At 38.8% G+C, this 13,421-nt stretch overlaps 1 protein-coding gene across 1 annotated transcript in view; it reads right to left on the bottom strand.

Annotated features, from left to right (window-relative positions):
- The window catches only part of LRRC9 (leucine rich repeat containing 9), a 106,633-nt gene extending 96,392 nt beyond the window's left edge, over positions 1-10,241 (bottom strand). Inside the window, exons 1-5 of the mRNA XM_060004461.1 lie at positions 10,194-10,241; positions 2,885-3,103; positions 2,125-2,265; positions 1,529-1,592; positions 1,183-1,253 (exon numbers count right to left, since the gene is read on the bottom strand). Coding sequence (XP_059860444.1) covers positions 1,183-1,253; positions 1,529-1,592; positions 2,125-2,265; positions 2,885-3,103; positions 10,194-10,241 — 543 coding nt within the window. The remainder of the gene's footprint in view (positions 1-1,182; positions 1,254-1,528; positions 1,593-2,124; positions 2,266-2,884; positions 3,104-10,193) is intronic.
- Between the last annotated feature and the right edge of the window lie 3,180 nt (positions 10,242-13,421).

The following is a 13,421-nucleotide window of genomic DNA, read 5'->3' on the forward strand; positions in this document are numbered from 1 at the left end:
GGTAGTAGGGGTCATTGCTATTTTACTTAATTAGGCAGGAAAGGTGTCACCAAGAACATAACATTTGAATAACATCCAGAAAGAAATGAGATGAGTCACGAAGATATACGGGGTAAGAATACTCCAGCAAGTGCAAAGGCCCTAAGGTGAATGTGTCCTCGATATATGTAAGGAACAGTGAGGAGACCAGAGTGGCTAGAATGATGAAAACAAAGGGGAGAGTGGTAGAAGCTGTGGTCAGGGAGACAGTGGGGAGACTAGATTATATAGAGTCTGGTGGGCCATTGTAAGAACTGACTCTTACTTTGAAAGAGATGAGAAGCCAGGGGAGGGTTTTGAGCAGAAATGATTTGATCTGACATATTTTTAAAGGAGTGGGCTTCTATGTGGAGAACAGACTGAGTGCAGTGAAAGGGTAAACACAGGGAGAACTGTTAGGAGGCTTTTTTTTTTTCCAATAATGCAGGAAAGAGATGATGGTGTCTTCAACCAGGTTGATAGTGATGCAGGTGGTAAAAAATGGTCAGACTTTGGATATATTCTGAAGGTAGAGCCAACAGAATTTGCTGATGGACTGGTTATGGGGTATGAATGAATAAGAGGAGTCAAAAATGACTCAAGGATTTTGGCTTAAGTTATTAGAAGAATTGAGATGACATTTAGAGAAATGGAGAAGGCTGCAGGAGACAAAGGTTCGGTAGAGGGGAAATCAGTTTGAGTTAGGATAGGAGATGTCTATCATTTGGAGTAATTGTTAGGGAAAGTAGAGATACCAATTTAGGAGTAATAAGTGGATAAAGGTATTTTAAGTTATAAGATGATTAGATTAGAGAATGAATGCAGATAGAAATGAGAAAAGATCTTGGACTAACTTGGGGCAATCCATTTTTTAGATGCTAGGAGAGGATGAAAAACCAGAAAACCAAAGAGGTGTAGCCAGAAAGATGGGAGAAAAACTAAGAGAAAGTGGTATCCTAAGACCAAGTAAATAGTTATTTGTTTGGTTTTAATAGTGTCAGATCGTTAGGGCCAATTTAATCAGGTAACTCTCAAATTTCTGGGAGTATTGGGTAGTCCAAAATAAATTACTCTTTAAGTGGGGACTCTTTAGTCCATTTTCTGCAAAAAGATGGTTCATGATCCAGGTTGATGAATAAAATAAATTATTCCACTTAAACATACCTTGAAAGAACATATTTGGTTACCAGAAAGGTTTAATCTTTCTAGTTGTTCATTGGGATCAAGACATCGACCTTTAATTAAAAAAAAACAAGATGAGAAAAAAGTTAAATTTCTCATTTTACCTCCTGTTCATATCTTGTCATATTTCTGAGTTGTATATGACCATCTTTTCTTGCATATAAATGAGACTAACAGTAACGTTGTATAATTAGTAACCACTGATCAATGGGTAGTATTTTCACATCCTGTAATTATAGATTTAGAAATGCTTTTCAAGACTGTACTTTTCATATTGACAAAAAATTATTGTAACATTCTCTCATATTCCAAATGAAACTGTACATACCAATGCTGCTTATTAGATTTCCAGCAAGGTTGAGATCACTTAAATTCTTCAAAGTTTGCAAACCCTAAAATTTTAGACAATATATAATTTAGAAGAAATCATTAAAATCTATGTTTATAAATCATCTGAGCAATCTGGTTAGTTCTCCAGGTGTTCCAAGCACCAGGTGCTGTTTACTTTACAAACTTAGAAGTAAGTGGGTGCCTCAGTGAAGTCTACTTTGTTCTCTGGAAACTGGAAAGAATTTTTGAAGGAGAAGGGAACAGGGAGGGAAGCAGAGAGGAAAAGAGGAGGAGGAGTAGCAAAAAGAACACATCACACAGAGTGTGTTTAAAATCTTAGGCAAGTTATATTCAAAACTTCTCTAAACCTCCTTTTTTTTTTTTTAACCTTCAGAGAAGAAATAACACCTTACCTCCCAGACACGGTGGGAGGAGTAAAGAAAATGATGCATACGAAGTTCTCTATATGTTACAATATGCTACATACACATTAGTTCTTCTTAACTAATTAAACTAGTCATGAATATTTCTTGGACATTGTGGTTAAACTCTACAGGAGTTGACTTTAAATATAAATCACTGAAATTATCTTACCTCAATATTTTTAATTGCATTGTGGTTCAGCCAAAGAACCTCCAATCTGGATAATTTCTCTAAATTTTCTATTTTAGAAATTTTATTAAAATATAAGTACAGTTTTTCTAAATTTCTACATTCTTGAATACCTTCAATTTTCTGTTAAAAAAAAAAGAAGAGCCTGAATAGTGTTAACTTGTGTTTTTCTATTAATCCTTCAATAAAGTAGATTTTAAGTACATTTTCCTTAAAAATCACATTTTCAGAATAGATTGCAAAATCAACACCCAGCGAAATGTACTAAAATATAAAAAATCATACAATCCCTCTGCCTAAATACTATTTTCAATTTTCATATTCTTTTTAAATCAACTTGATACCTATTTTTATATGGTTATAATCATAACCATATACATTTTGCAATATTGCTTTTCAATATAGATGTTATAATTTTCACACAACCAATAGGGTCAAAGTAAACCAATTTCACTAGCAGTACTGGGTATTATTTGATCTGATTTGATTATTAAAAAGTAGAATGTGTCTATGTTTTGGCTCTTTATTTCTATTTTCTCCTTTGTATAAATCTATTTTTATATTTTGTCCATTTATCTGTTTTTGTTCTGTTTTGTTTTACTGGGCAAAGGGTTTAATTGCAATTCATCATGTATGAATCTATCTGTTTTGATCCATGCCTCAAGCATATACTTCAATGAATTATTTTTCCAAAGCCAAAGGACTTAGCATAATCTTCATGTAAGGTTATGTTTAGACTTACCTCTATGTAGCATTCGGCAATCCAAAGTTCTTTAAGCCGTAAACAAGTTTCTAGTCCTGAAATTTCTTTTATATCTTGAGCAACAATTGTGAGACTTGTTAAATTAGGAAATAATGATAATCCGAGTATACGAGGGTACCCTGAGAAAAACATTTCCAGTTTTGAAGTATCTGATCCTTCTTCTCCAATCATCTCATAAGATAAACCATTGCATAAACACTGTTTTCAAAAAAGAAATTGGATTATTACCTGTTGAAGATAATAAAGGAAGATGGCGGAAGAGTAAGACGCGGAGATCACCTTCCTCCCCACAGATAACACCAGAAATACATCTACACGTGGAACAACTCCTACAGAGCACCTACTGAATGCTGGCAGAAGACCTCAGACCTCCCAAAAGGCAAGAAACCCCCCACGTACCTGGTTAGGGCAAAACAAAAAAATAAACAGAGACAAAAGGATAGGGACGGGTCCTGCACCAGCGGGAAGGAGCTGTGAGGGAGGAAAAGTGTCCACACACTAGGAAGCCCCTTCGCGGGCGGAGACTGCGGGTGGCGGAGTGGGGGAGCTTCGGAGCTGCGGAGGAGAGCACAGCAACAGGGGTGCGGAGGGCAAAGCGGTGAGATTCCAGCACAGAGGATCAGGGCCGACCTGACCGGCACTCACCAGCCGAGAGGCTTGTCTGCTCACCCGGCTGGGCGGGCGGGGCTGGGAGCTGAGGCTCCGGCTTCAGTCGGAGCGCCGGGAGAGGACTGGGGTTGGCGGCGTGAACACAGCCTGCAGGGCGTTAGTGCACCGCGGCTAGCTGGGAAGGAGTCCGGGGAAAAGTCTGCACCTGCCGAAGAGGCAAAAGACTTTTTCTTCCCTCTTTATTTCCTGGTGCGCGAGGAGAGGGGATTAAGAGCGCTGCTTAAAGGTGCTCCAGAGACGGGCGCGAGCCGCGGCTAAAAGTGCGGACCCCAGAGACAGACATGAGACGCTAAGGCCACTGCTGCCGCCACCAAGAAGCCTGTGTGCGAACACAGGTCCCCTTTCGGGGAGCCTGTGCAGCGCGCCACTGCCAGGGTCCCGGGATCCAGGGACAACTCCCCCGGGAGACCGCACGGTGCGCCTCAGGCTAGCGACATCATGTTGGCCTCTGCCGCCGCAGGCCCGCCCCGCACTCCGTGACCCTCCCTACCGCCTGCCCCCGGCCTGAGTGAGCCAGAGCCTCCGAATCAGCGGCTCCTTTAACCCGGTCCTGTCTGAGCAAAGAACAGACGCCCTCCGGCGACCAACACGAACAGGCAGGGCCAAATCCAAAGCTGAGCCCCTGGGAGCTGTGAGAACAAAGAAGAGAAAGGGAAATCTCTCCCAGCAGCCTCAGAAGCAGCGGATTAAAGCTCCACAATCAACTTGATGTACCCTGCATCTGTGGAATACCTGAATAGACAACGAATCATCCCAAATTAAGGAGCCCTGTGGATGAAAGGCTCTTGGTGCTGCAGCCAGGACTCAGTGCTGTGCCTCTGAGGTGGGAGAGCCAACTTCAGGACACTGGTCCACAAGAGACCTCCCAGCTCCACATAATATCAAACGACGAAAATCTCCCAGAGATCTCCATCTCAACGCCAGCACCCAGCTTCACTCAACGACCAGCAAGCTACAGTGCTGGACATCCTATGCCAAACAACTAGCAAGACAGGAAAACAACCCCACCCATTAGCAAAGAGGCTGCCCCAAATCATAATAAGTCTACGGACACCCCAAAACACACCACCAGACGTGGACCTGCCTACCAGAAAGACAAGATCCAGCCTCATCCACCAGAACACAGGCACTAGTACCCTCCACCAGGAAGCCTACACAACCCACTGAACCAACCTTAGCCACTGGGGACAGACACTAAAAACAACAGGAACTACGAACCTTCAGCCTGCAAAAAGGAGACCCCAAACACAGTAAGATAAGCAAAATGAAAAGACAGAAAAACACACAGCAGATGAAGGAGCAAGATAAAAACCCACCAGACCTAACAAATGAAGAGGAAACAGGAAGTCTACCGGAAAAAGAATTCAGAATAATGATAGTAAAGATGATCCAAAATCTTGGAAACAGAATAGACAAAATGCAAGAAACATTTAACAAGGACCTAGAAGAACTAAAGATGAAACAAACAATGATGAACAACACAATAAATGAAATGAAAAATACTCTAGATGGGATCAATAGCAGAATAACTGAGGCAGAAGAACGGATAAGTGACCTGGAAGATAAAATAGTGGAAATAACTAATGCAGAGCAGAATAAAGAAAAAAGAATGAAAAGAACTGAAGACAGTCTCAGAGACCTCTGGGACAACACTAACGCACCAACATTCGAATTATAGGGGTTCCAGAAGAAGAAGAGAAAAAGAAAGGGACTGAGAAAATATTTGAAGAGATTATAGTTGAAAACTTCCCTAATATGGGAAAGGAAATAGTTAATCAAGTCCAGGAAGCACAGAGAGTCCCATACAGGATAAATCCAAGGAGAAATACGCCAAGACACATATTAGTCAAACTGTCAAAAATTAAATACAAAGAAAACATATTAAAAGCAGCAAGGGAAAAATAACACACAAGAGAATCCCCATAAGGTTAACAGCTGATCTTTCAGCAGAAACTCTGCAAGCCAGAAGGGAGTGGCAGGACATATTGAAAGTGTTGAAGGAGAAAAACCTGCAACCAAGATTACTCTACCCAGCAAGGATCTCATTCAGATTTGATGGAGAAATGAAAACCTTTACAGACAAGCAAAAGCTGAGAGAGTTCAGCACCACCAAACCAGCTCTACAACAACTGCTAAAGGAAATTTCTCTAGGCAAGAAACACAAAAGAAGGAAAAGACCTACAATAACGAACCCAAAACAATTAAGAAAATGGGAATGGGAACATACACATCGATAATTACCTTAAATGTAAATGGACTAAATGCTCCCACCAAAAGACACAGCTTGGCTGAATGGATACAAAAACAAGACGCATATATTTGCTGTCTACAAGAGACCCACTTCAGACCTAGAGACACATACAGACTGAAAGTAAGGGGATGGAAAAAGGTATTTCATGCACATGGAAACCAAAAGAAAGCTGGAGTAGCAATTCTCATATCAGACAAAATAGACTTTAAAATAAAGACTATTAGAAGAGGCAAAGAAGGACACTACATAATGATCAAGGGATCGATCCAAGAAGAAGATATAACAATTGTAAATATTTATGCACCCAACATAGGAGCACCTCAATACATAAGGCAAATACTAACAGCCATAAAAGGGGAAATCGACAGTAACACATTCATAGTAGGGGACTTTAACACCCCACTTTCACCAATGGACAGATCATCCAAAATGAAAATAAATAAGGAAACACAAGCTTTAAATGATACATTAAACAAGATGGACTTAATTGATATTTATAGGACATTCCATCCAAAAACAACAGAATACACATTTTTCTCAAGTGCTCATGGAACATTCTCCAGGATCGATCATATCTTGGGTCACAAATCAAGCCTTGGTAAATTTAAGAAAATTGAAATTGTATCAAGTATCTTCTCCGACCACAATGCTATGAGACTAGATATCAATTACAGGAAAAGATCTGTAAAAAATACAAACACATGGAGGCTAAACAATACACTACTTAATAACGAAGTGATCACTGAAGAAATCAAAGAGGAAATCAAAAAATACCTAGATACAAATGACAATGGAGACACGACAACTCAAAATCTATGGGATGCAGCAAAAGCAGTTCTAAGAGGGAAGTTTATAGCAATACAATCCTACCTTAAGAAACAGGAAACATCTCGAATAAACAACTTAACCTTGCACCTCAAGCAATTAGAGAAAGAAGAACAAAAAACCCCCAAAGTTAGCAGAAGGAAAGAAATCATAAAAATCAGATCAGAAATAAATGAAAAAGAAATGAAGGAAACGATAGCAAAGATCAATAAAACTAAAAGCTGGTTCTTTGAAAGGATAAACAAAATTGATAAACCATTAGCCAGACTCATCAAGAAAAAAAGGGAGAAGACTCAAATCAATAGAATTAGAAATGAAAAAGGAGAAGTAACAACTGACACTGCAGAAATACAAAAGATCATGAGAGATTACTACAAGCAACTCTATGCCAATAAAATGGACAACCTGGAAGAAATGGACAAATTCTTAGAAATGCACAACCTGCCAAGACTGAAGCAGGAAGAAATAGAAAGTATGAACAGACCAATCACAAGCACTGAAATTGAAACTGTGATTAAAAATCTTCCAACAAGCAAAAGCCCAGACCAGATGGCTTCACAGGCGAATTCTATCAAACATTTAGAGAAGAGGTATCACCTATCCTTCTCAAACTCTTTCAAAATATAGCAGAGGGAGGAACACTCCCCAACTCATTCTATGAGGCCACCATCATCCTGATACCAAAGCCAGACAAGGATGTCACAAAGAAAGAAAACTACAGGCCAATATCACTGATGAACATAGATGCAAAAATCCTCAACAAAATACTAGCAAACAGAATCCAACAGCACATTAAAAGGATCATACACCATGATCAAGTGGGGTTTATTCCAGGAATGCAAGCATTCTTCAATATATGCAAATCAATCAACGTGATACACCATATTAACAAATTGAAGGAGAAAAACCATATGATCATCTCAATAGATGCAGAGAAAGCTTTTGACAAAATTCAACACCGATTTATGATAAAAACCCTGCAGAAAGTAGGCATAGAGGGAAAATTTCCTCAACATAATAAAGGCCATATATGACAAACCCACAGCCAACATCGTCCTCAATGGTGAAAAACTGAAAGCATTTCCACTAAGATCAGGAACAAGACAAGGTTGCCCACTCTCACCACTCTTATTCAACACAGTTTTGGAAGTTTTAGCCACAGCAATCAGAGAAGAAAAGGAAATAAAAGGAATCCAAATCGGAAAAGAAGAAGTAAAGCTGTCACTATTTGCAGATGACATGATACTATACATAGAGAATCCTAAAGATGCTACCAGAAAACTACTAGAGCTAATCAATGAATTTGGTAAAGTAGCAGGATACAAAATTAATGCACAGAAATCTCTGGCATTCCTATACACTAAGGATGAAAAATCTGAAAGTGAAATCAAGAAAACACTCCCATTTACCATTGCAACAAAAAGAATAAAATATCTAGAAATAAACCTACCTAAGGAGGCAAAAGACCTGTATGCAGAAAATTATAAGACACTGATGAAAGAAATTAAAGATGATACAAATAGATGGAGAGATATACCATGTTCTTGGATTGGAAGAATCAACATTGTGAAAATGACTCTACTACCCAAAGCAATCTACAGATTCAATGCAATCCCTATCAAACTACCACTGGCATTTTTCACAGAACTAGAACAAAAAATTTCACAATTTGTATGGAAACACAAAAGACCCCGAATAGCCAAAGCAATCTTGAGAACGAAAAACGCAGCTGGAGGAATCAGGCTTCCTGACTTCAGACTATACTACAAAGTAATAAAGACAGTATGGTACTGGCACTAAAACAGAAATATAGATCAATGGAACAGGATAGAAAGCCCAGAGATCAACCCACACACATATGGTCACCTTATCTTTGATAAAGGAGGCAGGAATGTACAGTGGAGAAAGGACAGCCTCTTCAATAAGTGGTGCTGGGAAAACTGGACAGGTACATGTAAAAGTATGAGATTAGATCACTCCCAAACACCATACACAAAAATAAGCTCAAAATGGATTAAAGACCTAAATGTAAGGCCAGAAACTATCAAACTCTTAGAGGAAAACATAGGCAGGACACTCTATGACATAAATCACAGCAAGGTCTTTTTTGACCCACCTCCTAGAGAAATGGAAATAAAAACAAAAATAAACAAATGGGACCTAATGAAACTTCAAAGCTTTTGCACAGCAAAGGAAACCATAAACAAGACCAAAAGACAACCCTCTGAATGGGAGAAAATATTTGCAAATGAAGCAACCGACAAAGGATTAATTTCCAAAATTTATAAGCAGCTCATGCAGCTTAATAACAAAAAAAAAAACCCAATCCAAAAATGGGCAGAAGACCTAAATAGACATTTCTCCAAAGAAGATATACGGACTGCCAACAAACACATGAAAGAATGCTCAACATCACTAATCATTAGAGAAATGCAAATCAAAACTACAATGAGATATCATCTCACACCAGTCAGAATGGCCATCATCAAAAAATCTAGAAACAATAAATGCTGGAGAGGATGTGGAGAAAAGGGAACCCTCTTACACTGTTGGTGGGAATGTAAATTGATACAGCCACTGTGGAGAACAGTATGGAGGTTCCTTAAAAAACTACAAATAGAACTACCATATGACCCAGCAATCCCACTACTGGCCATATACCCTGAGAAAACCATAATTTAAAAAGGGTCATGTACCAAAGTGTTCATTGCAGCTCTATTTACAATAGCCCAGAGATGGAAACAACCTAAGTGTCCATCATCGGATGAATGGATAAAGAAGATGTGGCACATATATACAATGGAATATTACTCAGCCATAAAAAGAAACGAAATTGAGCTATTTGTAATGACGTGGATAGACCTAGAGTCTGTCATACAGAGTGAAGTAAGTCAGAAAGAGAGAGACAAATACCGTATGCTAACACATATGTATGGAATTTAAGAAAAAAAATGTCATGAAAAACCTAAGAGTGAAACAGGAATAAAGACACAGACTTAATAAAGAATGGACTTGAGGCTATGGGGAGGGGTAAGGGTAAACTGTGACAAAGCGAGAGAGAGGCATGGACATATATACACTACCAAACGTAAGGTAGATAGCTAGTGGGAAGCAGCCGCATAGCACAGGGAGATCAGCTTGGTGCTTTGTGACCACCTGGAGGGGTGGGATAGGGAGGGTGGGAGGGAGGGAGACGCAAGCGGGAAGAGATATGGGAACATATGTAGATATATAACTGATTCATTTTGTTGTGAAGCTGAAACTAACATACCACTGTAAAGCAATTATACTCCAATAAAGATGTTAAAATGAAAAAAAAAAGATAAAAACTTATTTTTGCCATTAGAAATTATAAACGGCCAGTTTCACTGATGTCATTTTTCACTCACAAGAAGAAAAGTTGTGTCATATATATGATTTTTCTCTATTTCCAAAGATCATGGTGTAGAAGAAATCTCTAGATAAGCTCCAGAAAGGAGTGTAGAAATGTTCCATTTAATATTCTTACAAATGTAGTTGAAAAGAAACCTGGCTTTGACTCACCAGTTCTTTAATTATGTCTTCTTGGTTTAGGTTTTCACATTCAATCATCTTCCATTAAAAATGAAGGCTATAATAATATAACTGTTAAGGAAAAGGAAAAGTTGAAATAAGTACTAGAGTCATGCCATATCATTTAAAGGAGCCTTAAAGTTACTTAGGTGGAATTACTCACCTGTGGCTTGACATTTCCCAACAGTACATTACCAAGTATGTCTGGACCCCAAGACAGTCCATTCCATCTATGAAGTTTTCTCTTAGACAGTTATTTTTTATTCTGAATTTAATTCTCTCTCTCCATAACTCCTCCCCATTCACTGTCATTTTACCTCCTGGGTTCAAATAAAACAAGCATAATTTTTCTTTCACACTATGACCCTTTAATACTTGAAGAACATAGTCATCTCTCATCTATATGTTCACCTTGCCCTCAGTTCATGTCTTTTAGTTCTCTCACTAGAAAGAGCCCTGTTTTCTCCCTTGAACCAGTTCCAGTTCACTCATCCTGTTATACTATGGTGTTCCAAACTGAATACAGTTCTCTAAGTATAGTTAGAAAAGAAAAGAATTTTCAGGGCTTAATGACATACCATAGGCATGGTAATAAATGTTTATTAAAATGAATTAGTCAACTTCCTCATTTTAGATGGTATGAACTACTAAATACCTAAGTAGCTTCAATAAAATTTAACCAAATTTTTCATAATTTTTAATATATTCATTATATTATTCCAGACATATACTATTTTAAAAATATAGGAATCCTGGTTTTAATATGAGGACATGACAAAGCAATATGTAGAAATTGTATTTATTTGTTTATTGTGATTCTACCTTTTACGATAATAACTCCTCCACAGATATGTGTGTACATACATGTGTGTATAGATATAGAATAGAGATATGTATGTGTGTTTATGATTATGCATATGTAAGGAGAAATATGTAAAGATACATACTAAGTTGTTAACATGAGTTACCTTGGATATAGGTGAAAGCTGGTGTGGTTATAATAGGCATGAGAGGTTGCATGGAGATGGATCTAGGTAAAAAGGAAAAAAAAAACCCTACACTTTAAAAAAGCATGTTTAGTATTGTATAATATGGATATATAACCATTTACTTATTCATTCTACTGTTAGTAGACATTTGGACTGTCTCCAGTTTGGAGCTGAATAGTGTTTCCCTGGACATTTTTATTATGCAGGACATAGGTACAGTTTTCTTTGGGGTTTATACCTAGGAGTAGAATGAGAAAGAAACTATTGGTGTACATAACATGGATGATTCTCACAAACACAATATTGAACAAACGAAAACACAAACACAATGAGTTCATACTGCATGACTCCACTCATATAAAATCTGGAAACTAATCTATGGTATTAGAAGTCAAGATAGTCATTACCTTTCAGGGCTGATTGACTAGGAGGAGGAGGCAAAAGATAGGTTCTGGAGTGCTGATGAAGATAAATTTTTTGATCTAGGTGCTAATGGAATGCATTTACTTCGAGAGAATAAAATTAGATACCTAAGATTTGTGTGGTTTCTACATACATGTTATGAAATTTTACATAAATGTTTATTTTTAAAGTATTTATATGCTCACTTTTAATCATTTATGCAAAACTTTATACATGTGCAGGTGTACATGTAAATTAAAATTTTAAGGAAAAAAAGATGGTGACTTGAGGCCATGTATTTACCTACCTTCTCTGCTCAAATCTCACTGGAATGACTAGGGAACTAGGAAAATAAGAAAGGAATGTGTAGCAGTGCTAGCAAAAGAGCACTGATGGCCAGAGATGTTGAGAAAGGTCTTTTGAATGAAGATAAAGCAGATGACATCAGACTGAGAGAAAAAGCCCATCAGTACAGACCAGCCCAAAATTCAAGGTACCAGAGGAAGAAATTTTACAAAACTATCCTTTAAAATTCCCCAGGGCTTCCCTGGTGGCGCAGTGGTTGAGAATCCACCTGCTGATGCAGGGGACACAGGTTCATGCCCCGGTCCGGGAGGATCCCACATGCCGCGGAGTGGCTGGGCCCATGAGCTATGGCCGCTGAGCCTGCGCGTCCGGAGCCTGTGCTCCGCAATGGGAGAGGCCACAACAGTGAGAGGCCCGCGTACCACAAAAAAAAGAAAAAAAAAATTCCCCAAACTCAGAGCAGCAGTGATTGGGAAGAAAGTGGCTGTGGGCCATCCAAAGAGTCCAAATCAAAGGATTTTGAGATCTGTATCAGGGTAATATTTACAGCCTATATTTGTACTCAGGCTTTGTAAACTGGAGACATTGCTCCACTATGCTGAGGAAGGGATCCCAGCTAGCACCACAAAGAAAAGTACACCCAGAAAGTTATCCTCATACAATGGAATCTCTGTTCATTCACTCATTCATTCATTTATGCATTGAGGACTAATATCTACCAGTTAGAGAATAATAGATATGGGAGAAAAGAGAAGACCTCTTTGATAATGTGGAATCTGGGCAAAGAACTGCGGAAAATGAGGCAGTACGGGCTATGAGGAATCTTGGGGAAAAGCATCAAAGTATGGGGAAAAGAAAATGCAAAAAAAAATGGGTGAAAGTATACTTGACATGTTTGTAGAATAGCAAGTGAGATGATGTAGCTGGAGCACAGTGAGGGAGATGGAGACCAGTAGGATGTGGGGTCAGAGAGGTTCTGTGGGGTCAGATCATGTGCTATCCTGTAGGCTTTTATGAGGATTTTGGATTTCATTATGAGTAAGATGGAAAGCTGTATGAAGATTTTGAAAGAAAGAATAACACAAGCTGTCTTAGGTTTCAGAAAGGATCGCCCTAGCTATTCTGTTGAAAATGGACTGTAGGGGTTGAAGGGAGAAGCAAGGAGATCAGTCAAGGGGCAGTTATAATAACGTGAGAGAGGATGGCAGCCGGAATAGGGTGGTAGTAGTGAGGATGGTGAGCAGTGATTAGATGATGGATCTATATTAAAAGTAATATTGATCATTCCTTCCCTGCTTCCAATTGGCAACTGTCTCTTTACCCCATTCTTGGACAACCCCCAGATATTACAGCATAGGAGTGGCCAGGCAAGGGAGCATGTAGCAAGGAACAACCTGAAGGAATTTAGATAATCCATCAGAGGCCCATACAGAGATGCAGGCCACAGTCTTCCTTCCTTAGGTTTACTTGGATGGCACCCCAAGTAAAGGAGGGCTTTGTAGTACCTCTTCTTATCAGAAGA

This window comes from Delphinus delphis, chromosome 2 (assembly GCF_949987515.2).
Source record: "Delphinus delphis chromosome 2, mDelDel1.2, whole genome shotgun sequence".
NCBI classification, from domain to species: Eukaryota; Metazoa; Chordata; class Mammalia; order Artiodactyla; family Delphinidae; genus Delphinus; species Delphinus delphis.